The sequence below is a fragment of the Nicotiana tomentosiformis genome, chromosome 8 (genome assembly GCF_000390325.3).
Source record: "Nicotiana tomentosiformis chromosome 8, ASM39032v3, whole genome shotgun sequence".
Taxonomy (NCBI): domain Eukaryota; kingdom Viridiplantae; phylum Streptophyta; class Magnoliopsida; order Solanales; family Solanaceae; genus Nicotiana; species Nicotiana tomentosiformis.
This window is the reverse complement of record NC_090819.1, coordinates 110,150,900-110,175,606: the sequence shown is the minus strand read 5'-3', so window position 1 is coordinate 110,175,606 and position 24,707 is coordinate 110,150,900. Positions and strand designations below refer to the sequence as shown.

General features: G+C 37.0%; 1 protein-coding gene across 1 annotated transcript in view; it reads right to left on the bottom strand.

Moving 5' to 3' along the window:
- Positions 1-3,894, bottom strand: part of LOC104107654 (GDSL esterase/lipase EXL3-like) — a 141,066-nt gene extending 137,172 nt beyond the window's left edge. The window contains exons 1-3 of the mRNA XM_070182660.1: positions 3,505-3,894; positions 1,613-1,743; positions 591-824 (exon numbers count right to left, since the gene is read on the bottom strand). Of these exons, the coding sequence (XP_070038761.1) occupies positions 591-824; positions 1,613-1,743; positions 3,505-3,892 (753 nt within the window). The 5' untranslated portion in view covers positions 3,893-3,894. The remainder of the gene's footprint in view (positions 1-590; positions 825-1,612; positions 1,744-3,504) is intronic.
- Positions 3,895-24,707: the final 20,813 nt, after the last annotated feature.

The following is a 24,707-nucleotide window of genomic DNA, read 5'->3' as shown; positions in this document are numbered from 1 at the left end:
TAGGATTTATGAGCTAGAAGCTTAACTATTCGAGGTGGAACATCTTGCTTTTCATTCATTCACAAGCATCATAATTTTAACTATGAATTGGTCATGCTAAATAATCGTCGCACAACTGTGTCGTATTTGATTATAATAATCACTTTTTCATTCTATAATTACTACTTGTTCCATCTTAATATGTTTGGCACTTCTAGTTCACCAAGGATCAATTAATTTAAGCAAAGCTAGTTAATTGGATCAGGTTCATTATGCAATTAAAAGAACCTACACATTTAGATATTAGAATACTCCTTAGAAGCTTTTATAGTCATACAAATGTTATGACATGTTTAAGACTACATATTTCAAAAGTCTTCATTTTTTCCATAACCTCCTGCCGAGTCAAATTATATGTCATATACTAAATTGGAAGGGAGAGAGTAACTAATACTCATGTTTGGCACTTGTCATTTATCAAGGAAAGATCAATTTAACCCGAGCAAGTAAATTGGATCAGATTAATTATGGCAATTAAAAAAACCTACACATTTAGGAAGTAGAATTAAAGAGAGTAAATATAATTAAGATGATGAAATAGGTGTACATACTTGAATAAATTCAGAAGCTCCGGCGGCCATAAGATCAGTGTATCCGTTAACATCATACTGTAGCCGTCGAATTCCGACGGTGAAGTAGGTATTGGCCAGGTCATCGCTGCCGGCTACCACTAAGAACACGCTATTCCTCAATATGTCGTTCGCTTCTTCTTCTCCAACTAATTGCTTCAGCTTCCCAATATATTCTCTAAAATGATCTAATTGTGTTGACAGAGATATGACTGACTGAAATTTCCAAAATAAAGCGGGAATTCAAATTGTTAGTTCCCACAAATACAGTACCCTCAATCCAAAACAGGAAAAAAAGGAGAAAGGGCCAATTGCCAATTTCGCCTGTGAACCACTTTTACTTGTCCTTTGAGAAATAATAATAAATTAATTATATTTTTTTTTTTACCATAATACCCACAATAATAATAGCTTTAAGAAGTAATTTGGAGAAAGAGTAATTAATAATAAGGGTAAAACATGAAACACCTTTTTATTTTTCTTTTGATCGGACAAGTAAAAATAAAAATATATTTTTAGTAAAGTGGACAAGTAAAAATGAACGGGGGAGTATTTGAAATAGGACAGTTTTGTTCTTCTTTAGCTAATTTTTTCCTGAACTATTACATTTTGGTAAGTACTCCTTCGTACTTAAGCAGGGATCTCGGGTCCGAGCCCTGAGTATAAAGTCGTCTTTGTTAGGAAGCGTTTTATCCTAGTGTAGGATTTTTTTCGGACGCCGAATGAGGAAAAAGTAGGAAGAATATAAAATTATCTAATTTCATTGTGAATTTTGACATAAATTGTTAAATATTTTTAAAATGGAATTATATTCTTAAAGATATCATGTAAAAGGTTCTATAAAGTGTATGTCTTAAAAGAACTACTCGGAAAATTTAAGAAGACGAAATGAAAAAAGATTACATGATCTTTCAAATATTAAGTGTCATACAAAATGGATTAATTGATATAGTTTTACATTTGATCAAAAAGATATACTCTACAAATTAAAGTGAGTAAAATACCACAAGGGCAGGCGTTTGAGGATCAAATCCACTAGCTCCTGAAGCAAAGCTTACTCCAGTTTTAAGATCTTCAGTTTGCAAATTAGGATCAAGATAAGCTGGCATCAGTTCTTTAATTCCCAGTTCGTCCACTGCAATGAATATCAAAGTCAAACTAAAAGGTAAAAATTTACTAGCAGTAAGGATTTATATTGAATGTTAAGATGTTAACCACTAACAATTAAATTTTTTATATAATTAGGTGGCATAAAAAACCAAACAGCAGGAAACTATGTACATTGAGTATGAGTTTACACTGTTGTAAATTAAGCTTAAATTATTAGTTTAAATCATTAATATAGGTAAAAAAATTGTAACGATTTTATGTGGAAATTTAATTTCTGCACCAAAATAACAAGTCTTTATTTATTGAAAGAAGCTGGGAAACTAATTGTTGATAAAAGGCACATTTTATTGGGATATTCCTGAAAACGAGTCAAATGTTAGCATGAATGAGAGAACTAATTACTTCAGAAAATAAAGTAAAACTGTAAAAGATAATATGCACGTGCTGTTAGTGAAAGTTAGATTGTTCATTTTGTAAATCTCCTCACCTATTTTCTATTTCCCTACCCCTACCCTTACCTACCCCATATGTATAATTTTTTAAAAACATCTTCCCGTTTAGTATCAATTTTAAGAAAAAAAGCACCCTAGATTTCGCTTTCAGAAATACATTATTTTAATTAATTATTCATCTTTTAAATAATGAAAATTCAGTTGATGGGGTGTAAAAAATTGTACAAAATATTAATAATAAAACCTTCAGGAATTAAATTGTCAGTCACAGTCCCAATTATATATATGATTGATCATGTTGCTAGCCAATTTATTAGAGGTCTATTTCTTGCGTATTTATTTGAAAAAGACAGACGAAAAAAAAGAAATTAATACTATATATTTTATATATATATATATATATATATATATATATATATATATATATATATATTATAACTTATATCCCGTAAGCTCATAGAACTCTGCTCAATTATGCAGGAGAATTCTTGTGTTTATTAGGGAAACGTAGTTTTGACAATATATGGGTATTATCAATGCTTTAGTTTCCCATTAAATTTGCAAAATTATTTCAGCCCCGCAAAAGAAAAAGAGAGAAAGAAATCATAGGTGGTTGTACCAAGAGAAAATTACTACGTACAATATAATTGAACACTAACTAAACTGTTCGTCCTTCAATTTTCGAGTTTAGCTCAGAGAATTAAAATTCAAAGAACACAAGAGACATTATAGTGACTCAGGAGTATCTCACTTTGACCTAATTCATTTCGACAATCAAAATTTGCATTAATTGAATCATTACCCATTCCTTTTGTTGCTTGAACTTACTCAAATATTTGACACTTAAGAGTCTCAATTTTGACTGTCAAATTAAAATTGTCCATTTCACACCCATAGTAGAGAGCGTATATTGCTTAAAATTCCATAGAAGTTTCAAATTAAAATACTGAATTTTCCACCTTAAACTCTATTCACTTCAGCCCTAGTAACTGCACCATGATTTAAGTGATTTTAAGCAACTCATCAAGACAACTTGAAGAAATTAATTAAACAGGTCGCCCGATGCACAAAGCATCCCGCATTCACGTAGACAACCTAATATAATGCAAGTATTAGTAGACAACTTGAAGAAGTTGATTGCAACAATGACGATGTTCATGGTGGACTATAAAGACATAGCAAGGGACTACTGTCAGAAGCAACATGCACTGATCGTGGAGACAATCTTCCTTGGTACTCGAGAAAATAAAAAAGTCAATCCACTGTTTTTTAGTTTCAAAAAGTTTAAATACAATATCAAAGTCAATATATATATAGAGAACGAGCATATATACCTATCAAGTCCGAGGGTGTCTTGGCATTGCTAAACCTTCCAGTAGGTTTTCCACCCATGAAATCCTTCCCATATGGCTCAAAATTACATTTAGCAACCGTTGTTATGTGATTGTTGTTTCCTTGATCAACAATGGAATCTCCGAAAGCAAAAACCGCTTTCACAGTTACATTTTCCGGTAGCTGAACTTTCCCTTTACATGAGGCAACAAATAGCAGAAATAAAACATGAAACAAAACCATCCTACGTGACAAAAACACCAAACAAGAACACAACATTTTAAGAGATGTCAGAAAAGTTTCAAACACTTTTTGTTTCAAGAAGATGAAACAAAAATGGCCTGGTTTGGAAAGCTTTAAATAATTGTGGAATTGAGTAGTAATGGCCATGGTTTTTTGTTTATTTATAGATGGCTAGAAAAGGATATATACGTTATTATATTGACTATCTTAAGGGCTTGGTCAATCAGTCTTTATTAGGTTTGTTAATTGTGTCTTAAGTTATATACTTATATTAGTAATTACTATTACGTACTTAGAGTGAACTAATGGTAGAGGAAAACTCAATAATCATGAAATGCATGAGATGAAGGTCCTTGTCAATGGCTTCTTTAGCCTTTTTAGCTTTTGCTTAGCTGCAGTCACATTAGAAAGTGACAGAACTATTACTACATGAAAAAGTTTCCTCTTTTTATTTACCTACTTCCTCTATTTTTCAAGTATCAAGCTAATTATAGACAGATCAAATTAATTAATAAACTAACAATGCACCGACTTGTTTGGCTTATGGGGTACTAATTAAGTAGAAATAGAGCATACTAGGTCAGACCATATACTGATATTTGGCTAATATAAGGTTTTGAGGGCACGCGTCCATATCTTTTCCATCTAATTAATTTAACCAAGATTTTTCTTGAGGACATTATAATTTATACAACAACCAGTGGAGTCTAAAGAAACATATTTTGTATAATAAAATTAGTAAATATTTTAACACAACATGCAAAATCGTGCACTCAAATGCTGTCTGGCAAATTATTTTGGTCAAATCTATTTATCTCTCGAAAAATAATTGTTTAATTGAGAATAAACATTCAGGGAAAAGAAGAAAAGAAAAAGAAATTGGATCTATCTAGAGAGAATGAGCTGGAAAAATCAAGATCATATTAGAACAAAGAATCAAAATCACTCTGCCAAAGTGCCAACTTCTGGTTTAAAGTTTCCAATTACCCATTCAATAAGTTTTCCTTTATATTTTGTTCATTTAAACGTCTATGCTCAAGTGGAGATATATATATCATACTATTCATTTCTCTTCCTAGAAGAACACTTCAGATAGTGCATGCAACTGTATACTACTGCCTACGAGCGCCGCATTCTAAGACTCGGAACTTCTTGATTACGAATCCATATACTATAATTTGAGTTCAATTTCTAGTGGCAGTCTCTATACAAAAAGAAATTTTACACGATCAAGTTACCTATAAAGTTAATTTATACGTAATTTCTACATTAAGATGTTAACTGATAATCTAATAAGAATATATATAATTAATCTGCTGTATATATCTCGAACTAAATTATAATGATAAATATAATACCGTAAAAAATAAGATTATGTGTTGTAGCCAATAATACTGATGGACAAAAAAATAATAATAATAATACTGATGGGCTCAATGTGGAAAGTGGGCTGCAAGAGGAATTGGCAACTGGGCTAGAAGATCTGCCAGGAAGAAGTCATAGAAATGGCGTGGGATAGCCACTTTTTAACATAGTATTTAACTTTTATCTATTATTTTTAATGCTGAGCAAAAATAGCCACTACTCTATTAAATTAATACGAAAAGACGTTTTTACCCTTTCTTCATGAGTGTTGTATAAATATTAAGGACATGGTGTCCTTAACATTTACACTGCACACATGAAGTTAAGGACGTCATGTCCTTAATATTTACACTGCACATATAAAGTTAAGGACATGATGTCCTAAAGTTTAACAACGGAAAGTGCAAATACAGAACACTTTGTCATTAATATTTACACGACATTCATGAAGTTAAGGACACTATATCCTTAATATTTACACAACACTCATAAAGTTAAGGACACTATGTCTTTAATATTTACACTGCACACATGAAGTTAAGGATACCATGTCCTTAACATTTACACTGCACATATGAAATTAAGGACATGAGGCCTGAAGCAAGAGTAATTTCATCGGTGGAAGGGAGGGAGAAGGTTTGTGTCACGACCCGAAATTTTTCACCGACGGAACCGTGATAGCGCCTAACATTTCACTTGCTGGGCAAGCCAACGTTAGAGAATCATTAAACCAATTCCTTATTTTCATTCAGTAAATAACAATAATTAACTAAGTTGAAATATAATAAGTGTTGAATATTATAAAACTGTATTAACTACTACCACCCGGATCTGGAATCACAATTCACAAGCATTCTAGAATTTACTACAAGCAATAATCTGAAAGAAATACAACTGTTTAAATGAAAGAAAACAGTAGGACATAAAAGATAGACGGGGACTTCAAGGTCTGTGAACGCCGACAGATCTACCTTGAGTCTCCGGACAGCGGACCAATAGCAAAATCTCGATCAACCTGAACCGGTACCAAAATCTGCACAGAAAGTGCAGAGTGCAACATCAGTACAATCGACCCCATGTACTGGTAAGTGTCGAGCCTAACCTCGGCGAAGTAGTGACGAGGCTAGGACAAGACATCCACATATAACCTGAACAGTATAATCATACTAGTGGCAACAACAGTAAATAAAAAAATAACGCAGAAATAATGGGAAGGGGACATACAGTGGGGGAATACAATATAAAGAGTGAGAATAATGAAAAGACAGAATTAAATCGAAAATCCTTAAACGAATTGAGCAAATAAAACAGCAAAAGAAAACTGCACGGCATCACCCTTCGTGATTTTACTCTCAACCTCATCAAATAAATAAATAGAACGGCACGACATCACCCTTCGTGCATTAAACCTCTCATAATTTACACGGAATCACCATTCATGCTTTATCACTCACAAATCATGGCACGGCATCACCCTTTGTGCATTAACACTCACATATCACGGCACAATATCACTCTTCGTGCTTTACACTCTTCCTCACAATATAAATAATGCATGCACGGCATCACCCTTCGTGCTTTACACTCCTCCTCACAAATCACAAAATCAATAACAACGAATAGATAGGAGTATCACAAAGAAACCAGTATTTTACCCATAATCAATAGCAAAATGTAACCTCAACCTTGAATCAATATCGAAAGTTACCAAATCTCAGTGAAACCAGATATAAGTCACCTAACATTTCAAATAACCTGCTAAGCATGGATAGTAGAATTTAAGGTTATAAAATAGACAAGAATAGAATTTCACTCGCATGCTATGACTCGACAACGACGCATAGATTCTCGTCACCTCACCTATATATCGTATTTAACAACCAAACGCGTAGCAAATAAATACATAATACCTATTCTCTCAAACCAAAGTTAGACACGACACTTACCTCGCTCTGAAGGCCACTTAATTCTCAATCACAACTTTTCCTTTGGAATTCACCTCCAAACCACTCGTATCTATTCAAAAATGACTCAATAATATCAAATATTGCTAAAGAAATCAATTATATTGCATAAACTAAATTTCTCAAATTTTTCTCCAAAAAGTCAAAAAATCGACCCCGGCCCGCTTGGTCAAAACCCTAGGTTCGGACCAAAATCTATTTACCCATTCACCCCCGAGCCCGAATATATAATTGGTTTTGGAATCCGACCTCAAATTGAGGTCTAAATCCCTAAATTTCCGAAATTTTTAGTTTCTACCCTAACCCCTAATTCTACTATGAAAACTCTAGATTTTAAGTTGATAATTCAAGAAATGTAATGGGTAATTGAAACAAAATGGTTTAGAATCACTTACCAACACTTTGGGAAAGAAAATGACTCTTGAAAATCGCTTCTACCCGTTTGGTTCTTAAAAAATGTTGAAGAAATGGCTTAAACCCGTGTTTGATTCTGTTTTATGCACTAGGCAACAGTGTGCATCGCGTTCGCGAAGGGTACTGGCTTCCAAGCCTTCGCGTTCGCGAGACCCTGCTCGCGTTCGCGATAGTTACTCCCCACTGGCCTTCGCGTCCGCGAGACATTGCTCGTGTTCGCGATGAAGGAACGACCAACCCTCTCCTAGGTGTGCCTAACACTACGCGTTCGTGAGAAGCTGGTCGCGTTCGTGAAGGGTAACGCCCCCCATCGCTTCGCATTCGCGACTAAGCCTTCGTGTTCGCGAAGAAGAAAACTTCAGCTACCCAGTTTACTCTTCGCGTTCGCGAGAGTACCTTCGCGAACACGAAGAAGGACCTGCCAGAATACCTGCTGCAGCAAAATACCAGATTTTCCAAGTCTAAAACATCCCGTGGCCTACCCGAAACTCACCCGAGCCCTCGAGGCTCCAAACCAAACATGCACACACGTCTAAAAATATCATACGAACTTGCTCGCATGATCAAATCGCCAAAATAATACCTAGAACTACGAATTTAGCACCAAATCAAATGAAATTCTCAAGAACACTTTACAAATCATATCTTCTCAACTGGACGTCTGAATCACGTCAAATCAACTCGGTTTCTCACCAAATTTTACATACAAGTCTTAAATATCATAATGAACTTGTACCGGACTCCGGAACCAGAATAAGGACCCGGCACTAACAATGCCAAACATCAATCAATTCTTAAATATAATTAATTTTCATCAAAAATTCATAACTTGAGCTAGGGACCTCTGAATTCGGGTTCGCGAAGGGTACTGGCTGCCAAGCCTTCGCGTTCGCGAGACCCTGCTCGCGTTCACGATAGTTACTCCTCCCTGGCCTTCATGTTTGCGAGACATTGCTCGTGTTCGCGATAAAGGAACGACCAACCCTCCCCTAGGTGTGCCTAACACTACGCGTTCGCGAGGAGCTGGTCACGTTCGCGAAGGGTAACGCCCCCATCGCTTCGCGTTCGCGAAGAAGAAAACTTCAGCTGCCCAGTTTACTCTTCGCGTTCGCGAGAGTACCTTCGCGAACACGAAGAAGGACCTGCCAGAACACCTGCTGCATCAAAATACCAGATTTTCAAAGTCTAAAACATCCCGTGACCTACCCGAAACTCACCCGAGCCCTCGAGGCTCCAAACCAAACATGCATACAAGTCTAAAAATATCATACGAACTTGCTCGCATGATCAAATCACCAAAATAATACCTAGAACTACGAATTTAGCACCAAATCAAATGAAATTCTCAAGAATACTTTAAAAATCATATCTTCTCAACTGGACGTCTGAATCACGTCAAATCAACTCGGTTTCTCATCAAATTTCATATACAAGTCTTAAATATCATAATGAACCTGTACCGGACTCCGGAACCAGAATACGGACCCGGCACTAACAATGCCAAACATCAATCAATTCTTAAAAATAATTAATTTTCATCAAAAATTCATAACTTGAGCTAGGGACCTCCGAATTCGATTTCGGACATACGCTCAGGTCCCATAATTCGATACGGATCCACCGAGACCATCAAAACATGGATCTGGTCCCGTTTACCAAAAATATTGAACAAAGTCAACTAAAATTAACTTTTAAGGCATAAATTCTTAATTTCATCAATTTTTAACATAAAAACTTTTCGAAAACATGCTTGGACTGTACACGCAAATAGAGGAAGGTAAATGAGATTTTTAAGGCTTAAGAGTGCAGATTAGAGTTCTAAAATATAAGATGACCTTTTGGGTCATCACAGTTTGGAACACCAATTAGGATTCGTAGGAGAAGAGAAGCCTCGAGTTGGAGAAGGCTGCTTTTGTTTTTGCTTCCTCGAACGGATGGAGAAAGATTTTTATTACCCTTTCTTCCAAGGGAAGGGAGTTGGTTTATAACCAGACTCTGAAGTTTTCTACTAGGTAGAGTATTTTAAAAACTCCCCAAAAACTATGAATTATAAAACATAGAGCATTCTAAAGGGTTTCATCAGAGAGTAGAGTACTAGCTAAGGACTTGGTGTACAATACATCATAATATTAGTATTGGGGACCATTATCTAGTATATATAGAATAGTACAAGTAGTTGAAAAGCAGGTTAAAAGTTGTTAAGAAATTCCCTCTCCCTCTATGGTTTGTGGCTTTGTTTCCTCTCTCCTGTTTCTTTCTTTCTGTCTATCTCTATCTGTATTCCCTTATTTTTGTAGCAACAAGTGTCCCTTAACCTTATTGTACTGGTATTTCTATTTGAATAAATATAACAGTGTTTGCTTTGCTCAACAATTCATAATATTTTGGTGCTTTCATTGTTTATCTTCCATGGGTGATCCAAAACATTCCATGGCTGACCCTTCACAGTCCACTCCTGTCCGTAGCTCCATTCCGTCGTCGGGCATGGTAGATTTTTGTTCAGTTATGGAATCGAATCAACATTTTTTGCAGGAAATGGAGTCTTAGATGGCAGCCTTAACTGCTCATCTTAGGCCAACAGTTGGTGTTCCTTCTTAGATTCCGGCGACGGGTACCATCACTCCTTCGTCTACTACTAGTGGTGTGTCGCCTCTTCTCCATCACAAACGTGCTTCGATTGAGATAAGTTATTTTCATGGAGATAACCCAGAGGCTTGGGTCTTCCAGGTTGAGCGCTATTTTAATTTTTGTTCCATTGATGAGAATGAGAAGCGCACTGTAACTTCCTTTTATCTTGATGGTGAGGCCCTTGAGTGGTTCTGATGGCTGCATCGTAACAAGCAATTGGTCGATTGGGATCATTTTGCTGAAAAAGTGTTCGTTCATTTTAAGAAGCGACAAGTTCTGGGTCCCGAAGGCCAATTAGCAAAGCTGCAGCAATCCACCACCGTCGCTGCTTATCAATCTCGATTTGAGGCCTTATCAAACGAAATGGTAAGTGTTTCCAATCACTAGTTGATACAGAGACTTCTTTCTGGGCTTAGGCCTAATATTTAGTCCTTAGTAGTGGCTCATAATCATATCACCTTAGACCAAACAATTTCCTTGGCCCATACCCATGAACAACGGATTATTTATGAAAAAGGGCCCACTTATTCTAAGCCATCATACACTAAATCTCAGCCCATTTTTCCCACCCCCACCATCCACAACCCTTATTCCTTTTCACTCCACGTCCAAATCCCCAAACACTAAGATGCCTCTCAAATGCCTCTCACCAGCGGAAGCGCAACAACGATGTGAAAAAGGGCTTTGCTATTACTGCGATGAACGTTATTCACCGGGCCACAAATGTAAAACATTACTTCAACTTCTTCTATTAGAAGAGGGTACTTTGGATCCCAACATTCCTCCAGATTCCTTTGTTACAGATGAAGTTTTAGATCAGGAATTACAATGTCTCGAGGTCCAGCAGCACTCTGCGATTTTATATCATGCATTGGCAGGTGGGAATTCCTCCAATACCCTGTGTTTCAAAGGTGAAATTAACGGTTCTCATGTCCATGTACTCTTGGATTGAGGAAGCACAGATAACTTTATTCAACCCTGTGCTGCTAAGTTTTTGAATCTAAAGGTAAAGCCACACCTCAATTTTCGATGGTAGTTGGCAGTGGCCAAAGGCTTCCTTGTGCGAGAGTAGTACGAAATGTGAAGTTGTTGGTCCAGGAATGTAGCTTGATTTTGTACCTTTATGTCTAGGATTTACATGGTGCGAAAGTAATTTTAGGGGTATCTTGGTTAGCCACATTAGGTCCGGTGGTTACCGACTATCATGAGCATATCTTCGAATTTTTCCTTGGTGGCAATCATTACAGATGGAATGGGGAACCACCCAGTAACGTTCAGCTAGTCCAATTATAGAGTATTTGAAGATTGGCAGAAGTGGATGGCATAGCATGTTATTACCGGCTTGAGTTAGTAGCTGATACGGCACCTGCAACTCCAAATTATCCTGCGAAGTTATCGTCTCTACTCCATACTTTCAAAGATATTTTCTGTAAATCGCAAAGTTTGCCGCCATCTAGACTGTAAGATCATGAAATTCACTTGCAACCTCAAGCAGGTCCAGTGAATGTGAAACCGTACAGATATCCCTATTTTCAAAAGCAATTGATGGAACAGCTTGTCTTTGAGATGTTGAATGAAGGAGTAATTCGGCCTAGCATTAGTCCCTTCTCTTCTCCAGTAGTGTTAGTGTGCAAAAAGGACGATACATGGAGATTCTGTGTGGATTATTGCGCCCTAACTGTTATCACCGTAAAGGATCGTTTCCCTATCCCAATCATTGATGAGTTGTTTGATGAGCTTCATGGCGCGAGGTATTTCTCAAAGTTAGATTTATTATCAGGCTATCACCAAATTCGTGTCTGACCCAAAAATGTACCAAAAACAACATTTAGAACTCATGAGGGCCAATATGAGTTCTTAGTCATGCCCTTCATTAACTTTTCAGGCCACCATGAATATGGTGTTTAGGCCACATCTTCGACGATTCATTTTAGTAATATTCGACGAAATTCTAGTTTACAGTGGATCATGGGAATTACACTTGGAGCACTTGTCTTTGGTTCTCCAACTACTGAGATACTATCAGTTAGTCACAAAAGAGTCGAATTGCTTATTTGGGCAAGACCAGATTGATTATTTAGGGCATGTGATTTCAGCAAATGGCTTGGCAATAGATCCCATAAAAATTCAGGCCATCTTGCAATGGCCTAGCCCTCGAAATATGAAAGGGATTCGTAGTTTTTTGGGCCTTGCGGGCTATTACCGAAGATTTATTCGTCAGTATGCTACCATTGTTGGACGTTTGATAGATTTGCTTCGCAAGGAACCCTTCCAGTGGAACGAACGGGCACAGGTTGCTTTCGAGACACTCAAGCAGGCTTTAGGATCCACTCCAGTCCTTGCACTTCCAGATTTTTCATTGGAATTTAATCTCGAAATAGATGCGTCTGGTACGGGTGTTGGATATGTTCTTTCTCAAAAGGGACACCCTATCGCCAGGGGCGGCTCAACGGATCTCGTGGCATAAGGCGAAACCATATTGAGAGGCCCTTAAATTTATTCTACAAAATATTTACACTAAAAACAAAATTTGCTTTTTAAATAACAAATTTATCATTTAAGACAAAAAAGAGAATTTCAAAAAAAAAAGAAGGAAACAGAGCACAAAAATTAAAGTGGTGGACTATCGGATGTTAAGGTCCAGAACTCAAAGTGAAAATTTTAATTTGGCTATCATCAAAAATAAAAAAAGAAATAAATATACATAACGTAATAGCTTAAGTTTTGAGTATTGACGGTGTCAAAAATATTTATTCCTGATTAATTTAAACGATAATTGTAGTTCATTATATTAAGTAGCACTTCAGGGCCTGAGATCAGGCCGAAAGGCGTAGTCGATGGACAACAAGTGAATATTCATGTACTGCCCCTTGTTGGTCCCGAGGGACGGAAGAGGATAGGTTTGCCAAAAGATGGTTATAGGTTCAAGAACATAAGGTGTCCCTGATTCTTTAGGGTATGAAGGGGTAGAGAAAATGCCTCGAAGCTGTTTCTATTTCTACATCTCTTTCTTCCTCACTTTTTACCCTTTCGGCTATTTTTAGGCTTCTTTCTGTTTCTTAGTAAGAATGGGTGAGGGTATTCTGGCTAAATAGTAGACAAAAGTAATAAATAAGAGAATACTAAAGTTCGAGTCATAACACTTCTCGATTCTAACACAAGGTACTTAGTTGGATTTTGCGAGCTGTTCCAACCACTCCTTGATGTGATTCCAAGAGCCGACTTTTAAGAATACATAAGACTTTCTTAGGAAAATCTCTATCCTTCTCTTATATGCTACCTCTTTAGTTTCCGCCCCCTAAAAGTCAGCGCTTGCTGCAGACCGATGAACGTGGATTATCCAGCTTGAAAATCTAAAATAAATTGTAAATAACCTAATATAATATGTCGAATTACGCTGAAAGAAAACCGGTGCTTGAATACTTTTGTGTTCATGCAATTTCAGAGTATATTGTAAAAGAAATTCATTATATATATATATATAAAGGAAAAAATTAAAATTGAAGAGTGAAGAAAATATACTAATTAATGAGGGGGAAAATTATCATAATTTATAAATTTATTGGTATAAAATAACCTCAATCAAGTAACAAAATAATATATTGTAACACTTTTTTTATACTAATTATTTATATGAATTATTAGTATATAGTAATAATAAGAAGAAGAATTTAAAATAAATTTGGGGCCTCCAAATTTTGGGGGCCTAAGGCAATGGCCTCGCTGTCCAAAGCCTTAGATCCGCCCCTGCCTATTGCTCACTACAGTCACAAATTATGTCCTCGTATGTGCAAAGCATCCACCTATCATAGGGAGATATTTGCCATAACTCAAGTTTTCAGCAAATGGAGGCAGTATCTTCTAGGAAGGCGATTCACAATTTATACCGATCAACAGTCTTTGAAAATTTGACAAATCAAGTGATTCAAACTCCAGAGCAACAACAATGGTTAAGCAAGTTGGTGGGGTATGATTTCAAGATACTTTACAAGCCCGAAAAAAATAACTTGGCTGCAGATGCTTTGTCACGGACTCCAGAAGCCTCATTCCTAGCAATTTAAGGTCGCAAATTTGATATTGTCACTGAATTGCAGCGCGAAAATCAGTCTCATCCTGAGATTTTAGTAGTGCAACAGCTAGTGCAAAATTCCACAAATGGATCACCTGACTATTCTTTTCGTGATGGATTGCTACTCTTTCAAGGGCGTTTGGTGGTACCTTCTGATTCTACCCTTCGTTTGCAATTGCTTGGTGAATTTCATTCTTCCTTGGTTGGTGGTCATGCGGGGGTCGCACGCACTTTCCATTGCCTTTCCTCCAATTTCTTTTGGAAGGGAATGCGAAAAGATGTTCAGATTTTTGTGGCTTTGTGTCAAGTTTGCCAACAGATGAAAGATCAATTGAAGCAACCTGTTGGACTGTTACAGCCATTACCATTCCCTGATCTAGTGTTTGAAGAGATCACAATGGATTTTATCACTTGTTTGCCGAGCTCTAAAGGGAAGGCCACCATTATGACTATTGTGGACAAATTATCGAAATATGCTCACTTTATCGCTCTTCCTTCCACCTTCACTGCTCAAACTGTTGCCATGACTTTTGTCTCAGAAATTGTTCGACTTCATGGCCATCCAAAAATCATAATCACTTATCGTGATCCGAGGTTCATGAATTATTTTTGGAAGGAGATTCATAGGTTGCAAGGCACCACATTGTCAATGAGTTCGGCGCACCACCCTCAAACCGATGGACCATCTGAAGCGTTAAATAGGTGTGTCGAACAATATTTACATTGTTTTGTGGCTGACAGCCCCCATGAATGGTTTCCCCTTTTGCTTTGGGCGGAATATTAGTATAACACGGCCTATCAGACATCGGCAAGCATGACTCCTTTTCAGGTCCTTTATAGTCGTGAGCCCCCTACTTTGGTATGTTATGCCTTGGGAAGAAACTCCAATGATCTGTTAGAAAACTTTTTGTTGCAGTGTGATGAAGTGATGGAACTTTTGAAGCATAACCTCGCCAAGGATCAATAGAAAATGAAATAGTATGCTGATAGAAAGCGTGAGCATGCTGAGTTTGTGGTGGGTGATTGGGTATATGTAAAGTTGATGCCCTATCGACAACATTCCATACGACTTCAACGACATCATAAATTGGGATGACGCTATTTTGGACCTTTCAAGGTACTGAAGCTGGTGAGCTTGGTGGCTTACAAGTTAGAATTGCCTGAGGAAACAAGAATGCATCATGTGTTTCATGTTTTGATGTTACGCAAGTGTGTTGGTACCCCTGAAAATCAAGTAACACCCTTACAGCTTCAAGATGATACGCAACAGATAAACTCGAACCTTGAGGACAAGGTTCAATCTGGAGATGGGGGTATTGTTATAGCCAATAATACTGATGGGCTCAATGTGGAAAGTGGGCTGCAAGAAGAATTGGCAACTGGGCTAGAAGATCTGCCAAGAAGAAGTCAGAGAACAAGAAAACCAACCCAAAAGTTGGTTGATTAAGTTTGGAGTGTTGGCTAAGGACTTTGTGTGCAAGGCATCATAGTATTAGTATTGGGGACCATTATCTAGTATATATAGAATAGTACAAGTAGTGAAAAGGCAGGTTAAAAGTTGTTAAGAAATTTCCTCTCCCTCTATGGTCTGTGGCTCTGTTTCCTCTCTCCTGTTTCTTTCTGTCTATCTCTATCTGTATTTTCTTATTTTTGTAGCAGCAAGTGTCCCTTAACCTCATTGCACTGATATTTTTCTATTTGAATCAATACAACAGTGTTTGCTTTGCTCAACCGTTCATAATATTATGATTGTATATAACTTAAATCCATACATTATAATAATTATACTCCTTAACAAAACTAATCCGAAAAAGTTCCATATGTAAGGGATCGTTCATTGCAAAGGAAAGAAATGTTTTTATTGTATGTAGAAAATGATTTAACTTATATATTGTAGTACTCATTTGTTCGTGATTGTCGTAGAGATGTCTGACTATACTATAATATTACAAAAAACAAAAATCTCACGGATTATTCGTGTAGTTTTAACCAATTGTACTATTGGTATAGTATTAATCTTCAGACTTCACTGTAAATACAAGAAATTAAATAACCTTGATATAGAGTTTTTGAGACTTGAAAGTATGCTAATTTTATACTCCTATCCTTTTCGGAAACTTTAGCCTCTTGATTAGGGCTGTTCATTTGGATCGGATATCTGAAATCCGAACCGATCCACTCAATTTCAAATTTTGAATTTCGAATTTCGGATATTTGGATCGAATTCGAATTGTGTTTATTAAAATTTTGGATATTCGGATCGGATTCAGATTTGTGTAATTGTAACCCGATCCGAAATTTGAAATTCGAAATTATTAGGGCATGTATAAATATTAAACTTTAATTTCGGATAGTTAGTACTTTCTTTACATCTTCCTCCAAGTTATTACCTTTACAATTGCTGGATTTAGCTATATTGGCACCATAGTACTCTCATAATTGCATAAACATGAATTTTTCTTATTGTATTGCCTCTTTTACAAAGAAAATATACATATGAGTTTGTAACTTTGAGGCACAATAATCCGATCTGAAATTCGAAAATCCGATCCGATCCAAACTTTAAAATCCGATCCGATATTAATTCGGATCGGATTTAGATTGCATTTTATAGAATCCAAAATCCAAAATCCGAATCTGAAATGTGTTAAATCCGGTCCGATCTGATTCATGCACAGCCTTACTCTTGATGCATGATTCATAACACGTCATCAGTCACCCTTTTTAGTGTTTTCTTTTTAAGGGGAGCTTTCGCGTAACTAGTAAAGTTGATGCCATGTGACTAAGATGTCAAGCTGTGAAAACAATCTCTTGTAAAAATATAGGGTAAAACTATATACAATAGACTCTTGTGATCGGTCCTTTTCTAAACCTGCACATAGCGAGAACTTAGCGCACCGGACTGCTATTACTTTCTTTCAAGAATATGCATGGAAAGATTGTGAAGACAATATATATGTGCATGATTCAGTTTTGTGGCGGTTTCTTATCTATCGTTTTTAGTTTGTTTTTTTAAAAGCGATAATGCCTTAATTGTAAATCAGTATTGTCAGAGATATTTTAGCAAAAAAGTTGAGTTTCATAATTAAAGCACCAAAACGGAGCAATCTGTTGAACCCTTATAGGCTCAAACGACTATCACAGGTTTGCACTGACAAACAGAAGTGATCCATCATAAATAATACGTACTATATATACCTGTACATATATGATAAGAAATCACAAGTCTTTCTTTTTCCGTTATCATTACTTCTAACTTCTAAGAACTCAAAAGCAACTAAGAGTTCCATAAATGTACGTAATCCGTATAGATTTTTGTCTATATATAGATATTATGTTATTTTGAGTACCATTCTGAATTATTAAAAAACTTGGTTCTTTACTTTATTCCTTAAGCGTAAACGAGATAAATAGTAAAATAAACACAATAATTTTACGTGAAAAATTACGTGACTCAAAGGTGCAAAAATCATGACCTACCACGTAGAAGTTTAACTTCAACTTCACTAAAACAAATGAGCCAAACGTATTGATTACAAAACCCGTGAATCAATACCCTCTAATTCTCCTACTTCAACTATTTGACTTACAAGTTACTCTAACTTGCAAACTCAAACAATTACTACAACTCATTGATTATGTATAACATTTGATTACAACTCGATTTCCTAAAACACATTCACTAGCTGACTCAAGAAGAACACTAACACTAGTAATCGACTTGAGTGTTGAAAATATAGTTCCACGGTTGATGAGCAAAAGGATGATCTCAGCAGTCCAAAAAGATAATATTTAAGTTTCCTGCGCTCCGAAATCTTTTAGGAGTCCTATGTGTAGTCAGCTTCTCATTTGATAGGACTCCAACAGCTCCAAGGACTCCATAATTCTTGACTCTTGTCTATCACTTATGCAAGCATATCTTCTTGGACAACGACCCTTATCATGTTAGTAGTCCTCTTCCAACGAACTCGGACTTGAGTAACTTTGTGAAAAAGTTACTGCCTTGTAAGAACCTTCAACAGCGGCCTTGAGGACCTGGTTTTTGGAGCATTTCATCAGCTACATTGAGGACCTAGTTCTTAGATCATTTCCTCTTAACAAACTTTGTTAATCATCAAAACCTCAATACTCAACAAATTTTCCCTTTTTGATGATGACAAATTTTGTGCCCATAAAACCAGGTAATCATCTCATCAAACACACTGTGACCTAATCCAGAGCAAGTACATGTATACAACAAGCACATCAAGCACCCCCCAACTCTTTCTTCCCCCTTTAGGTATCATTGAAAAAAAGACAAAAAGATGTTAGACAGTCCAAGCACGGTTAATGCAAGATTCATGGATATTGAAGCTACAGCACAAGCTCAGGAATTATCAAGACAAATAAGCTATGCTGATGATAAAACCATGTGAGAGGCATTAAAATAGCATAAGAGTTCATTAAGTAGTGCAAATTAAGCCCATGACCTTGAATAAAAACATTAGATCAAAACTGAAACATCCTCCAACCTACTCAGAACTAGAATAAGAAAAAAACACCATTGGGTTAACAAAACAGACTGAAGACAAGTGGTAAAGGACCAGGATCAGGGGTGAGAGGAGGAGGGGGTCAAGGCTTTCACAGGGGTGGCAATCTGTTGGGAATGGGCCTCTCTGTCCTTTCTGAGTTCCTCCCTAAGTTGCCTGGTTTCTTACCTAAACTCATCATTGTCTTCTCTAAGCTTAGCATTCTTCTCAAGAACCAGCTCCAGCCTTTTAGAAAGCTCAATTGCCATGTTGCTACCAGGTAAGATAGAAGAACTTGTTGGCCATCTAGCCTTGATCTCCTCATATCCACACTGCTTCAGTGCAACAACATCCATAATATCATTGTGATTCCCAAACTTCAGCTCAGGCAAGGCAATGTTGAGCTTGTCAAACAACTCAGTTAGCTTGAAGCCATAATCCATAGTATGCTTAGGCTTGAAAATGTCTGCTGCCCTTGCCATGTGCTGAATCATCAGGCTACCTGTATCCAACAGTTCCATCACAGCCATGTCAAGTAGATTATCTTCATGCCTCCTCTCATATCTCTGCAGTATGCAGGAGTTCACAAAGTGAAACAGTAGTTTGTGAAAAGGAGTCATGTTAGTCTTGTACACCTTCTGAGGAACATCCAGCTCAAACTTTTGAGAAAATTTCTTGGTAACTATAATTCCTGTGTCTACATCATTGTCTATACCTGGTCACTTCTACTTCTTCAGATAATTGTCAAATCCTAGGGAAGGTATGTTCAGTAGCAGCCCAAGATCCTCAGCATCAAACTCCATATCAAATCCCCTTACATAACTCTTGACCACCTTGACATCGAATTGGAAATTTGCATAAAACTCAACTACAGCAGGCACACACACATGGGGGAAATGGCTTAACAAACATATGTCTACATTCCTGCAGTTCAAGCTTTTCATCCAACAAGGTCATACCCTTCTCATCTGTATTTGCAAGCATCTTCCCATTCAATATTTTTTTATTCTTGAATTCAGTAAGCTTGTCAACCACAACAGGTATAGCCTTCTTCTTCTTTCCTTTACTGGCTTTCTTGGATGTGGCTGTTACTCTGGTAAGTTTAACAGCCTTCCTATTTTTTGCTGGTTTCTTGGCCTACAGAGAAGGATCAGACTCATCCTCTTCATCCAGCTCAACTAGAGGTTCAGCAACAAGAGTTTGCTTTCTTAGTTTCTTGACACCTCTAGATTCCTTGATGATCTGTTCATCAACAACCTTTCTTTTGCTTCTGGTAAGAGGAGTCCTAGTAGGTGGAGCCACTTTTTTTCTTTCCGGAAGAACTGATTTTGTAGCTCTCACAGGTGTCTTCCTGTCCCTTTTTCCTACTTCAGACAAGGTCAAATCATCCTCATCACTGTTGACCCTCCTCATCTCCACCAAAAGGAGTTAATGAATGCCTAGGTTCTTCAATCCTTTTCTCTCCACGAAATTCTTCTAAAGGGGCTATGACTGTGTTCATAATAGTCGTAGAGCCTTCAAATTCCCCACTAGTATGTTCTTCCTCACTTTCAAGTTCAGTACCCTCACTTTCACTTTCTTTTTCTTATTTATCACCCTCACTCTTAGAGTCACCTTCTCCCTCACTTTCTTTTATTCTTCTCCAGAATCTCCCACTTGTTCACCTAATTGTTCTTCTACTTGACTCTCTTTTTCCTCGCATGATTCCCCCTCATTCTCACTCTTTTTCTCATCATTGCTATGAGTCATATCCTAAGCCTGATGCTCCTTATGATTGGCTACTTGTCCTCCTTCTCCATCAACTTCTTCATCACCCTCATCCTCAGTCTAGCTGTATGAGAGACCATCAGAAGCCTCTTTATTCACTGGTTCTTTCTCACATTCCCCCTCAACCACAGGTATAACATTCGTGGTGTCCACAATTTTCTCCTGGGTTACAATTTCAGTTTCTAAAGTAGTATCCTCTATGTGTGGTTTGTCACTCATGGGTGGAACAATTTCTAAAGGTGTAACCTCAATAGCAGAAACTAGAACATCAAGTTTTGATAGAGGTAATTTTACCTGATCGGCCGTGATAGATGTAGATTCTCCCTAAGTCACAACTTTCTTAACCACTATTTCCCCCTGAGCAGCAACACAAATCACCACCATGTCACTCTTAACTGATTTCCTTGACATAGCCTTGATCTTAGTAGCTTTGGAGGTGATTTTGGAAACAGATATAGGTGCATGGGCAGTTGGTTTTGGAGATAAAGGTTCAGTAGAGGTGTAAATTGCAGGTGTAACAATGGCAGGGAATGATGGTGCAGGTGCAATAGAGGGTATGGGTGGAGATGGAATAAGTGCGGGTGCAGATTCACTGACTGATTTTGCACTCTTCTTAGGCTTGGGCTTCATGATTTTGGGTTTTGCTTCAATCTTAGATAAAGATTTTTCCTTAGAAGGAGTTTGGCTTGATTTAGTCATGGTGATGAGAGAACGAGGGAATTTTCTTTTGTTCTTACTTAGGGTTTGAGAGGAACAATAAGGTCTGAGCGATATATCACATAAGGGCTTTTAAAGAGGGTAGTCCTGATTTGACTAGAAGAAAGAGAGTAACTAAATTCGAGTTCTATCGGGACTCTAATAATAGTTACTTTTTGACTACTAGACTTTTAGAAGTAATTATACTCTAATTATTCTAGGATTCCCCCTTGATCCTTAACTTTGAAAACAAATAAGGGTGATGCTAACATGACTAGAGTCTGAGTATAGCAGTAATTTCTGCTATTAAGTCTCAATGATTTAAGACAAGATGGCATATACCTGAGTCAAAGAACCATCTCCTTAGGAACTCCTTAGTCATTTCTGCAGTAAAGCTTCAACAAAATAGGTTAATATCATAAGGCATAGTTATTAACTAGACTTTTTTAGGCGAGTGTGTGTGCTTAAGACAAGCACGAGACTGAATCAAGCACATTATACTCGACCATCTACATCTAATTATAATTTTTTTTCTAGCCAATCATTAGGGTTCAACCTAGTTAGAAGTATTAACTAATCCAGTTCCAGTCTATTTCTTTCAAAGTGGTCTCTACTCAGAGCCTTAGTAAAAATATCGGCAATTTGATCTTCAGTTTTGTAGAAATGGATTGAGATATTTTCTTTTTCAACATAGTCTCTGAGAAAGTGATGTCTAATATCAATGTGGTTGGTTCTCTTATGTTGATAAGGATTTTTAGCAATGTTTATGGCACTGGTGTTATCACAGAAAATAGGAACACAATCAACAAAAATACCATAGTCCCTTAGTTGTTGTCTTATCCACAGCAACTGAGCACAGCAAGATGTTGCTGCCACATATTATACTTCAGCTGTAGATAAAGCCACTGAGTTCTACTTCTTTATTCCCCAAGACACCAGGCAAGAACCAAGAAAGTGTTTTATTCCTCAAGTTCTTTTCCTGTCAACATGAAACCCTACATAGTTAGCATTAGCATAATCAACTAGATCAAAGTTGTATCCTCTAGGATACCATAGACATAGATTAGGAGTTCCTTTAAGATATTTGAGTATTCTTTTGACAACCTTTAGATGAGACACTTTGGGATTTGCCTAAAATCTTGCACACAGTCTCATACTGAATAGAATATCAGGCTTGCTTGCTGTGAAATACAACAATGATCCAATCATTCCTCTATACAGCTTTTGTTCCACACTTTTCCCTTCTTCATCAAGGTCCAGCTTTGTTGCAATGGCAATAGGAGTATCTATTGACTTAGAAGAGTCCATGTTGATTTTTTTCAATAGTTCTTTGATGTATTTTTGTTGATGGACCATGGTTTCAGTAGATGTTTGCTTGATTTGCTGCCCTAAGAAGAAGTTTAATTCACCCATCATGCTCATTTCAAACTCATTCTCCATCATCTCAGCAAATTCCTTGCACATTGCTTCATTGGTATCCCCAAAGATAATATCATCCACATAAAATTGCACAATCATAAGACTTTTTCCTTTACTCCTCAGAAACAGTGTGTTATCTACCTTTCCTCTTACAAAGTTATTGGTTAAGATGAATTTTGAGAGCCTTTCATACCAAGCTCTTGGAGCCTATTTCAGTCTATATAGTGCTTGTCTAACTTAAAGACATATTCAGGGAACTCTTCACTCTCAAAGCCAGGAGGTTATTTAACAAACACTTTCCCCTACAGGTAACCGTTCAAGAATGCACTCTTCATATCCATCTAATACAATGTGAACTACATGTGTGCAGGAAAAGTTATTAGCATTCTTATAGCTTCCATTCTGGCTATAGGAGCAAATGTCTCATCATAGTCAATGTCTTCTTCTTGATTATACCACTGAACCACTAGTCTGGCCTTGTTCCTTGTAATATTTCCTTGCCCATCCAGCTTATTTCTGAACATTCATCTAGTACCTATGATAGTTCTATTCTTGGGTCTTTGCACCAGGTGCCAAACTTTGCTTCTTTCAAACTGGTTTAGCTCTTATTGCATGGTTATAATCCAATTTGGATCCTTTATGGCTTCCTTTATGTTCTTAGGCTCAACTTGTGAGGGGAATATTGTAAGTGCACATAGGTTTCTCAAAGATGACATGGTTTACACTCCAGCATTAGGATCAGAGATGATGTTCTTAGGGGGATGAGCTTTGATACTTCCATGGTCTAACTTGCATGCCCAGCGATGGTTCAGCCAAGGAGTAACCCAAAGGACCAATGTCAGTAATTACAGCTTCATCTGTCTGGGTAGCAGTCAGTGTAGTTCTCTCTTCTTCCTATTTTTCCTGATCACTTTCAACTTCCTTAAGATCTCTTGATCCATCTTTAAATTGTTGTTCAAGTTCTTTAGAGGTCCTTTCATCATTTAGCCCTATATCATAGTTTTCATCCTACAGACCTTTCTCAACCATGTTGTTAGATTCATCAAAAATAACATGAACATTTTCTGCTACACACATAGTTCTTTTATTAAATACTTTGTAAGCTTTACTATATGGTGAATAGCCCATGAAAACTCTCTCATCACTTTTGTCATCAAACTTTCTTAGAGTTTCTTTGCCATTATTGTGCACAAAATATTTGTACCCAAAGGCTCTTAGGTGAGTGATGTTGGGCTTCCTTCCTCGAAGTAACTCATAGGGAGTTTTCTCAAGAATGGGTCTGACCATGCATTTGTTTAGCAAATAACAGGTAGTATTGACTGCCTCAGCCCAAAAGCTCTTAGGCAGTCCACTGGCAATTAGCATGATCCTGCCCATGTCTTCTAGAGATCTATTATTTCTTTCCACAATACTATTTTGTGGTGGAGTTCTGGGTGCAGAGAAGTTATAATCAATGCCATAAGTGCTACAAAACTCAAGAAATTTAGAGTTTTCAAATTCAGTTCCATGGTCTGTTCTTATACTTGAAACAACATGACCAGTTTCTGTTGAATCATTCTGACAAACACACAGGAAATATCAAAGGTTTCATCAGAAACAAGGTCCATGTGTACCTAGAGAAATCATCAATAATGACAAATGCATACTTCTTCCCTCCCCTACTTCTCACTCTAATTGGTTTACATAGGTCCGTGTGAAGGAGTTCTAGGGGTTTAGAAGTATTGACAACCATTTTAGATTTAAAAGATGACCTTACATGTTTCCCTCTGACACAATAATCACACACTTTGTCTAATGTAAACTCAACTTTTGATAGTCCAAGGACTAGGTCCTTTACTGCCAACTTGCTGAGTTGAGATAGACCGGCATGTCCTAGTCTTATATGCCATAAAAGTAGGCCATCTTCCACTACACTTAAACAGGTATGCTCACTCTGAGGAAGAGACATAATAGATATCTTGTAGACATTGTTATGTCTCTTACCTTCCAAAATAATTACATCAGTATCCAACTTATTTACAGTGCATAGTTTGGAATTAAAAACCCCATTACCTTTATCACACATTTGAGAAATGTAAAGAAAATTATGTTTAAGGCCCACTACATAGTACACATCTTTTATAGCATGAGAG